At 43.7% G+C, this 17,242-nt stretch overlaps 1 protein-coding gene across 7 annotated transcripts in view; it reads left to right on the top strand.

Annotated features, from left to right (window-relative positions):
* The window catches only part of PCMTD1 (protein-L-isoaspartate (D-aspartate) O-methyltransferase domain containing 1), a 327,051-nt gene that overhangs the window by 234,031 nt on the left and 75,778 nt on the right, over positions 1-17,242 (top strand). For all 7 annotated transcript variants that reach the window (XM_085605644.1, XM_085605645.1, XM_085605641.1 and 4 more), the window contains one exon: positions 6,358-6,481. In XM_085605644.1, coding sequence (XP_085461770.1) covers positions 6,358-6,481 — 124 coding nt within the window. The remainder of the gene's footprint in view (positions 1-6,357; positions 6,482-17,242) is intronic.

Raw genomic sequence — 17,242 nt, forward strand, 5'->3', positions numbered from 1 at the left:
AGGTATGTGACTCCTCCTTAGGATCATAGTGCGCATGGGCATCGGCTCCATCTTCAGATTGTTTTTTTCCGCCATCGGGTTCGGATGTGTTTCTCGCGCTCCAGTTCGGAACCGTTACCGATTCCAGTTTTGACGCGCAATCCTTTACCTTTTCGACGGTATTGTCTCGAACGCGGCACCTAATAGGCGCGCATCTCTACCACTCTTCCATTCCGGTCGACGAAGAAGGCCTTCGGGCCGACCCTAGCCTTGGCATCTGGCTCATGGAAAGGACGCCTTTCAAGAAGTGTCCTCGATGTGGGTCGAAGTTTCCCCACACCGATCTGCATGAGGTGTGTAACCTCTGCCTCTCTCCCGAGCACGAGGCCAGAGATTGTCCCGCGTGTGCCTCCTTCCGCTCGAAGAAGACCATCCGGGATCGACGAGCTCGAAGGACCATGGCTCGCTCATCGAGTTCGATCCCCGACGACATCTTCCAGTAGGGTGTCAATGTGCCAGAGGAGCGGGTCGAATTCGAGCTCATCAGCGCCTCCGAAGCCGATGACTCTGACGTCGAAGATGTGACTCCAGCTCAACGGGTCGTAACTACAGACATCGACCACGACCCACTCCCTACAACAACAAAGGCTAAGGTCACACCTTCACCTTCGAGCCCAGGTGCACACCGACACACTGCTTCCGATGCCCCGCCCTCGGGCCCAGCAAAGAAGCCTACCAAGCCTTCCGGCGACTCGGGCTCGAGTCTGCCTGCTACCGGAGCCCAAACCCAATCATCAGCACCGAAAAAGAAGCCACACCCATCCTCGGGGCCGACTGCTACTTCCATCCCGAAGCCCTCAGGCCGAAGACTACAACTAGTGACTCCCCGGCACCGAAAACACACTCGGAGCCAACGAAGAAGCCACCCCCCAAAAGTTCGGACTCTCGCTCTTCGGAGCCGAAAAAAGCATCGACACCTAAAAAATACACAGAAACTGACAAATCGCATGACTCCAAGCCCAAAACCGCTCCGCAGCCAGCGCAGAAAAAGCCCTTGATGCCGACACCGTCGACATCGAACACCCAAACTTCTTTAGAAGAGCTTTTTCAACCAGACCCTCAAAAAACTTTAACTAAAGACCCTAAAACCAGTCAGTTCCAGAAAAAGACAACTGGACATGCCTGCACCAGCTCCACCACCTAAAAAGAGGAATATAGCCACATCACCTCTTAGGGTACCTTCTCCACCTCCACCCCCACCTCCTCCACCTCCCCGACCTCGTTCTCCTACGCCATCCCCTCCACAGTTAGATGACGACGACACATATGATGACACAGGGGACGGTGACAACAACATGCCACTAGATGACCCCAGTCCTCCAGGCTCCACTGACCCCTGGGATAATACGCCTGATGTCCCTAATGTCCCACAAGTGGACATCTACCCCTCTAGGCCTTCCTCACCAGAAGATACCATGGGGTTTAATCAGCTAATACACCGGGCTACCCAGTACCACGGGGTCAACCTCCATACAGAACCAGTCGAAGACGATTTTTTAATGGACACTTTCGACACCACCCAAAGGTCCACATGGTCGTCTCAAATGCTAGGAAAAGGGCTAATTCGCAGACAACCGGTTATGCAGCTCCGCCCGACAAAGAGTCTAAACTCCTGGACGCCTCTGGCAAAAGAACAGCGTCCCAGGCAGCTAATATTTGGCGCATCGCAAATACTCAAGCCCTGTTAGCCAGATACAATAGGGCTCACTGTGATGAGTTAGAGTCCCTGCTCCAACACCCCCCGGACAAATACAAACATAAGGCCAACGACCTAATACAAGAGGGTAAAGCTATCACCAACACCTCTATCGGTGTGCTCTTGATGTAGCAGATACCGCGTCCAGAGCAGTGAACACAAGCGTCCTTCTTTGCAGGCACCCGTGGCTAAGCATTTCGGGGTTTAAACCTGAGGTGCAAAGCTCTATCCTCAATCAACCATTCGACCAGCAACACCTCTTTGGTCCTAATGTTGATGCGTCCCTTGCGAAGATGAAAAAGGATACAGATACAGCCAAATCAATGGGAGCCTTGCAATCGCAAGCTCCCAGACGTTCTTTTCGTCACTCATCCTACAGGGGCAGTTCCAGGGGATACTCGTCTGATACCCCATCCACCTCCTACAAGTCTCCCACCCAATCCACTTTCACCAGAGGTTACCACAGAGGAGGATACCGAGGTAACAATAACAAGGGCAGAGGCAAGACTAACAACACCCGCTCTGCCTCCACCCCTCCCAATGACTTCCCTCCTATTTCCCCGGACCATTCCACTCCTGTCGGGGGAAGACTACAGCAGTTCCTTCCTGTCTGGACCAACATCACCACAGACAGGTGGGTGCGACAAATAGTGCAATCAGGTTACTGTCTCGAACTTACCTCTACCCCCAAACATTCCACCCAAACAGCGTCCAATGTCAGCAGAACATTTCTCACTCCTCAAACAAGAAGTAATTTCCTTACTACAAAAAAGTAAAATAGAACTAGTTCCCCTGCACCAACAAAACAAGGGAGTTTACTCCCTGTATTTTCTCATACCAAAGAAGGATGTCTCTCTGAGACCTATTCTAGACCTCAGGCCACTAAACCTGTACATACAATCAGACCACTTCCACATGGTCACACTTCAGCAAGTCCTCCCTCTACTTTCACAGGGCGACTTCCTGGCCACCTTCGATCTCAAGGACGCCTATTTCCATATTCCCATACATGCTGCTCACAGAAAATATCTCAGGTTTGTAGTGGACGGGCAGCACTATCATTTCAAAGTACTCCCTTTCGGAGTCACAACAGCACCACAGGTATTCACAAAGTGCCTAGCAGTAGTCGCAGCCCATCTAAGAAGACAACACATTCGCGTCTTCCCATACCTCGACGACTGGCTCATAAAAGCCAGCTCGTACAACCAGTGTGTTCATCACACTCGCGCGACTATCCAATTACTCCACGACCTGGGGTTCACAGTAAACCACACCAAGTCTCATCTGCAACCCTCTCACACACAACAATACCTCGGCGCCACAATAAACGCCTCAAAAGCGTTAGCCTATCCCAGTCCAGCAAGGATAGCAAGCATTCTCGCTCTCCTACCCAAATTTCATCCGCATCACTCTCTTCCAGCTCGGGTGTTTATGCAGCTCATAGGGATGATAGCCTCTTGCATATTCATAGTGCCTCACGCAAGACTCCAGATGCGTCCCATACAAGAGTGCTTAGCATGCCAATGGAACCAGGCTCAAGGTCAGCTAACAGATCTGATGTTGGTAGACGGTCGCACTCACCGCTCTCTGCAGTGGTGGAACACCAAAAACCTTTCCAAAGGGCGACCGTTCCTAGAGCCAGTTCCTCAGATTGTCATGACAGCGGATGCATCTCTCTCCGGCTGGGGAGCTCACCTATTACATCACACCATGCAAGGCAGGTGGACACCTCAACAAAAGTTATTCCATATCAATTACCTGGAATTACTGGCCATATTCCTAGCCTTAAAAGCATTTCAAAAACAAATATCGGGCAAGGCTGTCTTAGTCTGCACAGACAACATGACAGCCATGTACTACATCCAAAAACAAGGCGGGATACACTCTCTGCAGCTCTCCCAGCTAGCACAAAACATATGGAGGTGGGCTATACCTCAGAATATATTTCTCCTTGCCCAACACGTCCCAGGAGTCCAAAACACCATAGCAGATCTGTTAAGTCGTCAAACACAACAGATCCACGAGTGGGAACTCCCGCCACAAGTTCTTCAACAATATTTCCAGATATGGGGCCAACCACAGATGGACCTCTTCGCCACCCACGAAAACGCCAAATGCCCAAGCTTTGCCACCAGATACCCACACCCATTGTCCAAAGGCGGATGAACTGGTCAGGCAGATTTGCGTACGCCTTTCCGCCTCTCCCACTCAAACCACTGGTGGTGCGCAAACTACGGCAACACTCACTGACTCTAATTCTAGTTGCTCCAACTTGGGCCAGACCACTGTGGTACACCACATTGTTGGAACTGTCAGTAGTCCACATACTTTCCAGGACAAAAACAAGTGCAAACATCCGGACCCAACACCAGATGGCGATCTATGCAGAGTGTGTAGATCTGCAGTTCTACATGCCAAGAACAGATGCATACTGGTAAGTAGCATATTCCTTCTGAATTGTAGAGGGTGGTGATCCACGACCCTTTGCAACAACCAGAGCTGACTGGAACCAGAACCCTACCCGCCGTCCAGCTGGAACTGCTGTGCTGCTTCAACATAAATGCCTATGTGGCGCGGACACACCGAGAGAGCGACAAGCCTGGTCGACTCTTGATGTGGCTAACTGGGTAGGATGCTGGAGCAGGTCAGATCCTAGAATTATCTTCCCCCACAGGGGTCACATTGCATGCCCAGCGAGGCATCATGAATGCATTTCATGCCTGCTACTCTTCCATCTACAAGGCGTCCCCAGCCACAGATATTATCGACACTTTTCTCCTGGGGCTCGCTCTCCCTTGTGTCCTTGTGGCCGCTAAGGTCCGCACAGATGCCTACATCACAACCCCTAAAGTCAACAAGCCATCCGAAATCCAGTCAGAAACAAAACCCCAGGCCTGGATGGATTCCCAATCGAATATTACAGTGCATCTGCCAAGAATTTGGCTCCCTGGCTGGAAGAGGTATACAACGAAGCCTTGCACTTCCTGAAATCCCTCCTGGTGTCTCTATGAAACCCGACTGAGATCCTATGCACCTCTCCTCATACAGGCTGATTGGGGTCCTAGATGCCTAGTATAAAATCCTGGGCAACGGCGTAATCGATAGGTATGCATAATTTCTCCTGGAATAATACACCCATATCAAAACAACTTTGTACCGGAACACAATAACTTCTGGAAGGTGCGCTAACTCTTCCATGTCATGAATCAGGCTCCATGAAGGTACCCGCACACTGCAAGTCTGATACTCGACCATGAAAAGGCCTTTGACACCCTCACCTGGGACTGCCTCTTCCAGGTGTTGGCTGGGTTGGGGCCCGCCTTTTGGGGACCTACCTTTTGGCATACACTAAACTACTGTACACTTGCTCAACACCCAGAGTCCGGCTGGGCTAGCTCGTCTCACCACCCTTATCGTTGGGCAGGGGACACCCGACCTGGCGGCCTATTATTTTCACTGCTGTTCGCTGTCACCATGAAGCCTCTGGCCTTCCACCTTCGCTGAGAGGGAGAAGCTTGTGAAATACCCTTATACAATGCAACTCATGTGCTGCCCTTATACGCAAAAGTTTTTAATCTGAGTTACATAATTAAGTATTGGCCTTTTTCTGCAGACAATGAAACAGAATATTGCAGTATTTAACATGCTTTTGTCAATAAACACCCTTCTTTGAGAAGAAAACCAAATTTGTAAGCAAACTACTCCAAAATAAATATGTGATATGAAAACAAATACATAAAATGTACAGAGTAATATTCCCTCATCTATTGTGATCTTGAGGTTCTTGTAAAGTTTACAGAGCACTCTGCCATCATCCTGGTCATTTATCTCGTCCTCGTGAACCAGGACTTAGGGTGTGGGTGGAGTGCAGTTCCCCAGATCTATATTGGAGATAATATGCTAGGATGTACCTTTTTTAAGGGACGGCCCACAGGTAGCTCCATCTGATTTAACTACAATGGTGACTTAAACAATTGGAGGATAAGATTTTTTACATATAAATAAATATGCTAGCTATGGAATGACATATCTAATTCACCTGAGGCCGTAGCCGTCTCTGGAAAACGAGAACCTATTGCTAAGTGCACTTGTTAGAGCATGATTTCCAAGACAGTGCCTCGTAATTTTCTGCAGTGGTTTGGATACCTCAATCCTCAATCTTATTGAATCTACAGTACAGTACAGTGTATTGGATATTTCAGCCTTTGTACAGCATTGCTGAACCTGTGTTTTCAGTCTGTCTGCTCAAGTTGAATCAGCGCTTATGGGAAGTGAACTGTATTATTACTTACATATGGCCCTGATTCCCGTTTGTTGTGACGGCGACAAAATTGTACCAACCTTGGAAGTGGGTCAACATAAAAAACACTTTCTTCATACTCCCCATCAGCTCTCATGCAAGCAGTTAAAATGCTAAAAAGCGACCTTAAATGAAATAACGTGAAGTAAAACATACTTTAGTCGCCTGCACTGGTGTTTAATGTTTTGCCGACTATTGTGCCCTTTTAGTATATTATGCTAAAAAGGTTTTAACGGTGTTGAGAGGATAATAAGAAATCGCTACTGTTCTGTGGCCTCGTCTATAAGTTCCTGTACTCTTTTTTTCCCCCTTTTTTGCGTAGTTAACTCAAATCTTGAGAACTGGGCAGAGCACTTGGGAAAGTAAAAATATCCTGGCTGTGTCATTTGCTCCTTTGGTGCAACCAAATAAGGATGACAACAACAAGGCTGACTTCGTTAGATTACGTAAGTCTATAGTGTCTCTAAAATGAATTGCTTCGTCGACCTTGAAGAATTTATAAACTTAATAACTCAAATGTATGGTAATACTCATAATAATCCTATAAAAGTCTGTTTTTTTCCCTACCAGTAACTTTGTACTCGAAATGCAATGCCTTGAACCTTTGTTGCTGATTTCAGATAAAGTGGTATGTCCAGATCATGTTTAAAGGACCGCCTAAGCTCTCATGAAGTGCTGCAATGAAAATACCTCCATTATCAACTCTATCCCCGTTGAAGCAGTCCTTAGCACACTGACTTGTTTCTATTTTCTAATCGCTCTCTTTTTGGTTCTGAAATGTGACCTCCTAAAATGTTTGTAGTGTTGTTTACCATTGTAAATTTGCATAATCATCTTGAGATGAACTCTTAACACGTGTTAAGTTTGTATTTGTTTGCATTTTGACTTTGCTCAATAAGGATTCAATATAATTCTAGTACAATTTGTTACGAAGAAATCACGAGCCCAAAACCATATTTATGTTGCATTGAAGCGTTGTCACTTTTTTGCAAACAGTACTTCTTGGGTTACTTCACAAAAAATATAAACTCTTCATTTACAGTTCTAAATTCCTATACTTCAGCATGGAATATATTTGTGTATACCTACTTTGCCATCCGACCCACAAATCCCCTGTTTCTATTCTGATCATTTACATTTGCACCATTACTTGTAGGTTATTGTAATACCCAATCGATTTCTTGAAATTAAAAATGTGTCTGTCTCCCTAGTGTGATACTCTTCTAGGTATGACTGTTGCTTGATAAGTCATGGATGTCATGTGTAGACACATGGGTAGCATAGCACCAGGTTATTCTATGAAAACATCTTCACACTAAAAGCTCTCTCGCATGTTACACCTTTTGTTCACTTTACATCGTGACACATTACATGACCCAGTACTCCTACAAATGGTTAAAAAGGCTTATTTTACTTGAGGTCAGAGGTCGTCAGTGATATGTGGGATTACAAGTCTATTCATTTTCATGAATTAATGTGTTGTGAGAGTGAGAGTGTTTCTCCCAGGCCAATACATATCGACCTCAATCCTTTACTGCCTAATTCAGGTCCAGAGCGTGGGTCAGGGGCTAGTGATCCCCAGCCAACTAGTGGACTCTTACTTTAACTATTTCTTGTTTTTAGAATGTTTCTCACACTAACTACGCAGTGTTGAATCAGTAATAAGATGTTTCAAACATCAGTTCACTTATACTATTCTAAGATGCCATTCTCTGTATTGTAGTGGATCAATGCCTGGATAAAATTCATGCATAGATACTCCAATGTACATGTGGCCATGCAGGATGATTTTTCCCTGTTGTAGAATCGAAAAAATGTCAACATCAATCGTTTGTTTATTAACACAGCTTTACATACTTTTGTGCCTTAGTAATTTTTTTGAACTGATATATTTTTTCCTATATTAGCAATTTGAAATATTAAACTGCAAAGCATAAGATTGTATCTATTGATAGTAATATTCTGAATATGGACTTGCACTCCGCTTTTGTGTTTGCATCTTTTTTTCCTTTTGTTTTCTATCAAATTCAACTTTCTGCTGGTTTCATTTTCCTTAATGATCTACATGGTATAACATCACATCATTTGATAATAACCAGATATGTACACTATGAAAGTGAAAAAAACTGTCATTCGTGAGTAATCTGTTTCACAGTGAATGGGGTCCAACACCAACAACCATGTTGCTGCTCTCATGTGCTCTGTGGACTGAGGTATGGATAAATTCCACAGAGGACACTCATCTTTGGTGTAAAGAACATAGAGATGTTTTTTAAGGGGCTCTTTGAGAAGATGGGAAGAAAGACACCGGTTCAGAGTGATCCACCAATGCAGGCTTCCAATCCATGTTAGGGTTCTATTCTTTACTCAGTACCAAGTACATACATGAGAGTGGAAGCCATAGTGATACTGTTGTAGATTATGACATTCTGATTGTACCTTTCCCAGTGGTGATTAACTTGAAATACCCATAGTTTGATTCTGGTAAATCTATAATCCAAATAACACTTTGACAAATCATTACTATTCTGTGAGACTTGAGTTAACGATCAGGATTTGTGGATCAGATATGGAAATCATGTTCTTTGGCTTGTCTTATACTGCTTCTGCCTAGGAAGTACATTTGTAGATGTGCCATGTGGCTCTGCTGGTGTGTTGTCTGGCACTGCCACCAAGGACAGTAGCCATGACAATGGGTGATCATTGATTCTGATCAACACTCCTCCCCTGTGCAGTAATTATTGACATGGGTGCTTGAATCAGCATTATTTGGGCCGTATTGGACAATAGTATGGCTCCCTTCATATTTTCACTGCCACATGACAAGCATGTCTTCAATTTAGAACTTTCACTCTGTAGTGTATGCACTCAGTGTTGAAACCGTGACAATTCTTCTCAGACTCGAGCACTTTGACATATCATGATAAATGTAATACTTTTTATATCAGCTTATAGACCTTTGTCTCTACTTCGATTTCAGCAAGCATTAGCCAAGGCAAAGTAATCCAGCAAGACATCAGGGAAGTAAAGGTGGAGAAGGGTCACTGGTGGGTAACCACAAACTTGGATCAAGAAAAGTTGAATAGCTACCAGTGAGACCAGTCCATGCTTACTAGAGGACAACAAGGAGCAACATCAAATGACTCCAGGACTTGGACACAGATGAGAGGTTGTAGTTGTTGGCATCATGAGGGCGCAGGAGAAAAGGCAGAAGGCAGTCTCACAAGACAGCCCTCTCTCCTGTCCCTCCTTTCCTGTCTGTCTTCACTATTGACCAACAGAAGTAGCCAAAAGTCTCCTACATGCCTGGCACATCCATTCTCTCATAACTTACTACTACTCTCACGTTCGCCTGCAGCTCCCACCAGCAGGCAGTGGACAAAGGTCACACATGTATTATCTTGGCAGCAGCCACTTTGGAAGTCCACTGCAGAGCAGACATATCATTGTGGTACATTGTGCTGGTCTTTTCGAGGGGCAGGCTTTCCAGTATAGACCATGCATTTTTCTTGTTATCGTGGACTTCCTACATATCTTCACTCAGATCCCCAACCATCCCTACATATGGGATTAATCACCTTTGCCTGTTCCACCACCTGCCTCTCTTCCCTTGTTTTGGCCCCTCTTAGAGGTCATGGGGTCTACTGCCTCTGCCCCAGCTACAGTGTCTGAAGACCTGAGCATTCTTCCACTTTATTGCCCAGGCAGAGAGTGATTTTATTTTTCATTTTCATTATTTGGGGAGATTTGTTGCCTTTTCCTAATTTTGGGCTTTATTTTATAACCTGATTTATGTTCTCACTTTTATTTAGGCACCCTCTAACTTTGGACACCCTACACACTTTGAATACAGTATTTTCTTTGTTTTGGGATTTAATTATGTGATTGGTTATTTTTATTAACTCAGTGATTTTGTTTTTGCCCCCCCCCCAAGTTTGGATATACACATTGAATACTGTATTTTGTACTTTGAATATATTTTTGTATACCTTGCCCTTCTGCCCACAAATCCCTTGCTTATCTTCTGATAATTTACCTTTGGCCCAAATCACTTTTTTGTATTCTGATAATTTACATTTGCACCATTAATTGTAGGTAATTGTAATACCCTATGCATTTCGTAGAATTAAAAATGTTTCTCTGTTATCCAGCCATGATGCTCTTCTAGGGTATGACTTTTGCTTGATAAGTCATGGATGTCATTTATAGAGGCATGGGTAACACAACTCTAGGTTTTTCTTGGAAAACCTCTTTACACTCAAAGCACTCTCATGTTACACCTTTACACCGTGACACATTACATGACCCAGTACTCTTTAAAGTGATTAAAAGGCTTTTTTACTGGAGGTCAGGGGTAGTCGTAATATGTGGGATTGCAAGTATATACATTTTCTTTAATTAATGTGTGTTGAGAGTGAGAATTGTTTGTGATGAAGTAAATCAAGTGTATTTTGATACTCTGCCATATGTGGTTGAGTGTGTGTGTGGTGGGGAGCGGGGGCTGACTATGCAAGACCTGTCCTGAGTTGACTGTATATCATAGTGTTTGAATCATATCTAAGGTACCAACCTGTAAACGATAACCATGTGGTGTACCTTTTGGTATTTTTAGAGTAACTGGATCTCTGTCCTTTCCTGAAGATCACTATATCGTAAAAACTTCATCAACAAATTTGAGGTTGAGTCCGCCCTGGTAGTAACATCTTACCAGGGTGGGAGGAGGTGGCCAATGAGGAAGTTTGCCACTTTACGTAATTGAGACCACCTCATCCAATATAATAATATCTAGAGTTATAGATGTAGTATAGGGAGATAGTATAGTAGGCCTCCTAAAGCAATCCCTCACTGCACTCTGTTTTAATGCGTCTCTTTTATTTGCACACTGTTCACTTATCTGTCACTCGTCACTATGTTATCACTTATGAGCACTTCACATTTATTACCAAATATCTTCATTTTGGAATAAATTGATGTGATTCTTCTGTGCCATTATTATGATTGATTTATGTTGTGAGTGAGTCCTTGGTGAATGACTGAACCAGTCTGTAGGATTTACATAATGTTCACTTTGGCATAAAGGGTTAGCCTTGCTTTTCTAAAACATAACACAATTAGTATATGAACAGAGGTACTTACCCCTCATTTTTTGTAGCGTACGGAACTAGTATGTGCAAAAGTGCTGATGGTTTTAGTTTATAGTATAATATACCATATGTATTGTCTAGAAGTGTAAACTTTCTGAACAATGTGTATAGAAAGGTGGTTCAATAAACCATATGATACTATTTTTGAATTATATGATACTTTAAATATTTTATTGATGGTTTCATTAATTAATATATCGTTTGATTAGTATTTATTTATTATTTTACTTGACAAATTGTTCATGGGACACAGTGCTTGTGGTTTAAGCTTGAAATATGCTTACCAGGTGAACAAGTTCACCAATCTGGTTGTGCCACAAAGGGAGTTTTCCGGATTTACTCTATTGGAAGATGCAGGATCTGTAAAGCATCAGAATCTGTAGGAAAAGACGAGAGGTTAAGGGATATTACGTGGAACATTGGTTGATATTATCCAGATGGACAGTCTGCAAGTGTGACTAAACATAACTGCACAGAATGTTATTTAAAGAGTGGCCTGTTTAATCTGTCAACCTGCGATGACTCCTTGGATTACTGTGAAATGTAGGGTTAAGGGCCTATTCTCATAAATCTGGGTACTCATTTATTTTCTTTCCAAAGATACAAGAACTTAAGTAATGAGAATTTTCGTAAAGCCAACATTCTTCTGTAAGTTCCCGTGCTCCGAATCTTACATTCCCTAAGTCATTCTCAGGAGCTGTCTCATATTCTGGAACTCCCTGCCTAGAAAATCAGAAATATGCTCATCTATCCTCCAGTCGTCTAATAAAGACTCATCTACTCATCTTCCTTCATTCTTTTTCTCCCTGCACTCCTGTCCTCATCCTTTTCTGATCTACCGTACTTCTCTTCCTCTTCTCCAGTCCAGTGCTCATTCGTCTACTCCTCTTCTTTCCTATGACCCTGCAATCCTCTTCTCATGGCCTCCTCTTCTCCATCCTTCTCTTATTCCCTCTCCCCCTGGTCTGGCTCCACCCTACTCTTCCTCCTATCTATTCACCTACGCTATGCCTTCCCCACTCTCACCCTAGTTAGCTCATACTAGTTTTGTTTAAGACTTTGGGCTGTATTTATTGCACATCAAAACCTTTAATGAAAATACGTTATACAAATCCAAAAATAGATAAATAATATTGCCATTTTTCTACAGAATACAATTCACTTATGTGACTTGAAGAGAATCTTTTAACCCACTTAGTATAATATAAATTGAGTTTGGCATAAAAAATTCTCAGACCCTCTGGAGAAAAGAATCTTTACCTTAGACCAGAAAACCTCAGTGCCTCCATATATATGTTTGGTAAACACAATCTTAAAAATAACCTTTGCTGACATGTTCAATAGTTTTTCTCCACTCCCTTATTCCAGGCTTTCACATCTGATGTAGCAATACTGGAGTTCAGTAGTTAGCAGTTTTAAAATCTTAGCACTATAATTTTAATGCGTATGGTACAAAGAAAAATTGCTATCGTATTTTGCCTAAATAGTATTAACACATAAGGATGACAAAAAAAGATTTTCAAAAAGCAAAGAATTGGCTAACAAGTGCTGGCACCTAAGTAGCACTTCTTTTTAGATTGATGTGCATGTGATAAGGAAAAAAAGGCTGCCCCTCACATTGCAAAAGACCCGCTAGCTCACATGAGCTGGTTAATACCACGTGCTTTATGCTGTGGTGGGCAGAAGCAATCCAGAGCATTTTAGCAGACCAATTGATGAATAGAATACCGTAAAGGGCCGTCCGAGACCCCTGCAGCAGTTCTTGTCCTTCTGGCTTGGGTGGGACTCAGTCCCCCAGAGGCAGTGCTCGTGGCGCGGGAGGTAACATCAGTCCTCCAGACACCTCAAGACCAGCTCCACTCTGCTGCAGTGTGGGATACTGTGAAGGGCCGTCCGATGCCCCTGCAACAGTTCTTTTTTTTTCTGGCTGGGGTGGGACTCGGTCCCGTAGCAGGCAGTGCTCATGGCGCTGGAAGGTACGTCAATCCTCCTGATGCCTCAAGACCAGCTCCGCTGTCCCGCAGCACAGGATACCGTGAAGGGCAGTCCGAGGCCCCTGCAGTAGTTCTTGTTCTTCTGACTGTGGTTGGACTCAGTCCCCCAGCAGGCAGTGCTCATGGTGCGGGAGGTGATGTCAGTCCTCCGGACGCCTCAAGACCATCTCCGCTCTCCTGCAGCACGGGATGCGTGGGCCCGTCTGCGCCCATCTGCGTCCGTACAAGGCTCGTCCACCTCTCTTGGCCTTCTTCCCTGAGGCATCCCAGCAAAAACCACCACTTGGATGATCGAGGTAAGAACATGGAGAAGAGGAAATTGGTTATGCCGAATAATAAAGAACGCCCCCTGGCTGCAACTATCACCAGCTTTTTGACCACTGTGATGGGGGCGAGTAACAGTGAAATAGAGTGCTTGAAGGAGAGGCTGGGGGCCACAAAGAAATCTATGCAAACTAGCTCTCTGGAAGGAGTCACTTGCACCCCACAACTCCTGCATCAGGCTGGAAGTGATAGGTACTCTGGGGAAATTGGTAACCCATGTGTCTTTAACAGTAACTTAGTGATTGTGTCCAACGATGACCAGGATACACAGATTGAAGCCAGTTGTTCACCACCCCTAAAAAGGCCATACCTAGTAATAAGCCACCTCCAAAACGAAAGTTGCCCCCCGGCTGCGAAGAAATTAACCCTTAGCAGGAGAAATACTGTTACATCACCGAAGCTTGACCCAGTTAAAGAGGTACTTATTTTAGATAACACTTTGAAAACGTTCTTTGATCCAGTGCTGGCCATTTTCAATAGTATTCACACATCCTTGAAAATTCTTACTGGTTCAAGTTTAAGCAGCCTGTTGAGCAAACCTAAAAAACCGGTGGAACTGATATGAAGTTTAGAGTCACACGCTGCTAATCCAAAACAGGGAGGACTACTCGAGGGTGGCCAAACAAATAACCATAAAGAAAATAGTTCCAATTGCATTGCACAAATTAATTCTACAAGGGAATTTTCCGTGTTACAAACAGATCCGGAGAAGAGGACTGGTTCAGGGCCTCACTTATTAATAAAAGAAGGATGTGACAATGTAGTACGTTCAAGCTCACAAAGAATCCTGCAACTCCCGCCAGAAGCCACACCGCTGGTAATTATTTAAAAAAAAATTCCACCTCAGTCTCAAGTCGAAGATCCACTACAATAAAAACAAAAAGAACAATGTTGTACAAACAATGTACAGAGAATGTCTTGGGTTGGTTCCCAACCAAAGGAGGACCGTGAAGACTGCATTGTGGGAAAATTCAGAAAAAAGTACATGGCAGGCTTTCTTTTGAAAAGACTGTCCAGGTCATTTCTGTCAGGGGGTGGGATTATGGCAGTACCTTTGGATTATTTTTATAAACCATGAAAGCAATTCGTCCTGAAGTCACACTCCATTCACAGAGGTGGCCTGGAGTTATTTGCCATTCGACGCACAACCGTTTCTCTCCTCAGGAACAAATTAATTGACTACACACCCACAGGACACCCATTACTCAGAATCTCCCAAGAGTAGATGGGAGGACAATTAACCAGGAAGATAAGATTTCTCCCCCAGTCTACACCCACATGGATTTAGACACTATAAACACCCCAGGGAAAGAGAAGGACAGACAAGTTTTACCCGATTGTGGAGAAAGTGGCTTTGTTGGAGAGATAGGACAGATTGAACAAAAGGCCAACAGTTTTAAGTGCTTGTTCTGGAATGTAGCCGGGCTCGCTCACAGGGTAAGAAATGAAAATTGGCTAGACTTTAGAAAAGGCGATGACATTTTCTGCCTCCGGGAAACCTGGGCCCGTGACAAAGTGCACATTGAGGGATTTGTATCCATTCACACCCCAGCTGCTCATTTGCGTGGAGGCCATGATCGTGGTTGTTTGCTTACCTTAATTGCAACCACTATGGATGATAAAATGTGTTCCTCTCACTTGGACTCACCACATTTTCAAATTATTAATATTATGTATAATTCAAATGTTACACTTATAATTGTAAAATGTTATCATAATAACTTTATCTCGGTTAATAATGAAATTGCCGCCATGCTCAAAAACTGCCTAACTAAGCATACTGACTATATAATTTTATGGGGTGAGGATTTTAACTGTAGATTATGTTCACTGTCAAAGGTGTCTTCTTGTACTTACATGGGAGAGTCTTCTGAGGATCTTTGTCGCTTTGAACACACCCCTTGTGGTAACGTTTTTAACTCGATACTATCCAAATATTCTCTTTTTTTTTTAACAATAGATTTGATTACTTGGGCAGGCATAGAGGAGATTACTTATATTAGCAGTGCCGGTGTAGTCTTATTGACTTTATTGCAGTTTCTGAATATTATAAGCCAAAGTCTGTATGTTTTTCCATCCCCAAAAATACTTTTTAGTGACCTCTTCCCTCTGTCCATCCAGTTTGAAAAACAAAGTAAGAAAGTGACTCCAGTAGTGCCACCTCTAACCCATAATATAAACAAGGGCCTATGTGCAAATGGGACCCTGAGACGGTTCTTGATAAACTAGTGAATAAAAACAGGCCACAACTTTTGACATTAGACTTTACTCCCAGCCTTGACACACTGGGGGCTGAAGTAGAGATCTTTGAGAAAGCCGTATTGACTAAAATGCAAAAAGTCATAAGGTATATTCCAAAACCCCAATTCAATATCTCAGGGGGGAAAGCGCAGCCCTTCGGTCGCTGAAGAACAACATGAAGCTCACCATCAAACCCTGTGACAAGGGTGGTGGAATAGTTATTTTTGACACCCCCCAGTATGTGGAGAAGATGAACAACCTCCTTGGAGGGACCAGACATTATAAAAAGATCACTATCAATCCCAAACCCAGATTGAAAGACAGGATTCTGAGAATAGTCAAAGCTGCGGCAGAAGATGGATACATCTGCACTAAAGAGGTGGAATTTCTTACTCATTCGTGCATGCGCATGCCCGTTTTACACGGGGATCCAAAAACACACAAAGACGCGGATAATCCGCCTCTAAGACCTATTGTCTCCACCATTGGGGCCGCTACAGAACCCCTGTCTAAATACATCGACATGTTCCTTAAACCCCTAGTATACAAGTTGACTTCATACGTAAGTGATACTGGTCACTTAATCTCTAAGATTGAAAATCTCCCATACAACAACGAATGTGAACTACTGGTCACCATGGACCTGGAGTCCTTGTATACAAACATCCCCCAAAAAGAGGCTATAAAAGAACTTGGGGAAATTTTCGAATCTTATCCCACAATTACCAACTCATCCTTCATTCTGCAGTGTTTGGAAAGTGAGCTTGGAGAGAACTTTTTCAAGTTCAACGGGACCGATTACCAACAGATCCAGGGCGTGAGTATGGGCGCCACTTGTGCCCCTAGTATAGCTTGTCTATACATGGGGTACCTTGAGACCCGCAATATATATAATGAAATGGCCCCGTGTTATATTGACGATATTTTTTTCATCTGGCAGGGCAACCAGGAGACCCTAGATCAATTTACACACTTGATCAATGCAGCCAACATGAGTCTTAAATTCACTGTCCATTCCAGCAATACCAAGCTGGAATTTCTTGAGGTATGGCTCGAGCACCGTGACTCATCTTCAGATCTCGTTGTATATTAAGCCGACTGCTAGAAACACCTTATTGCAATTCAGGAGTTTCCATCACCGATGCCAAAAAGAGGGTATACCCTTTAGCCAATTCCTCCGAATTCAAAGAAACTCCAACAATCTAGGGGATTTCCTCAAACAAGCGGAAATCCTGAGAGAAAAACTTTTGATGAGAGGATACCCTGCCAGATTGATTAAAGAAGCCCTGAAAAGAGCGAGGTATTACAACCGTGAAGCTATGTTCCGACCTAAAAACACCGAAAAAACCGACAAAATTGTATGCGTTACCAAGCACTCGAATTTTGACCACAAGGTACGTCATGTCATAAATTCACAATGGCATCTCCTCAACATAGGCGATGATGAACACAAATTATCGAGACCCCTCCTTGCTTTCAAGAAGAATAAAAACCTCAGCAATTT

This window comes from Triturus cristatus, chromosome 5_1, assembly GCF_964204655.1.
Source record: "Triturus cristatus chromosome 5_1, aTriCri1.1, whole genome shotgun sequence".
NCBI lineage: Eukaryota > Metazoa > Chordata > Amphibia > Caudata > Salamandridae > Triturus > Triturus cristatus.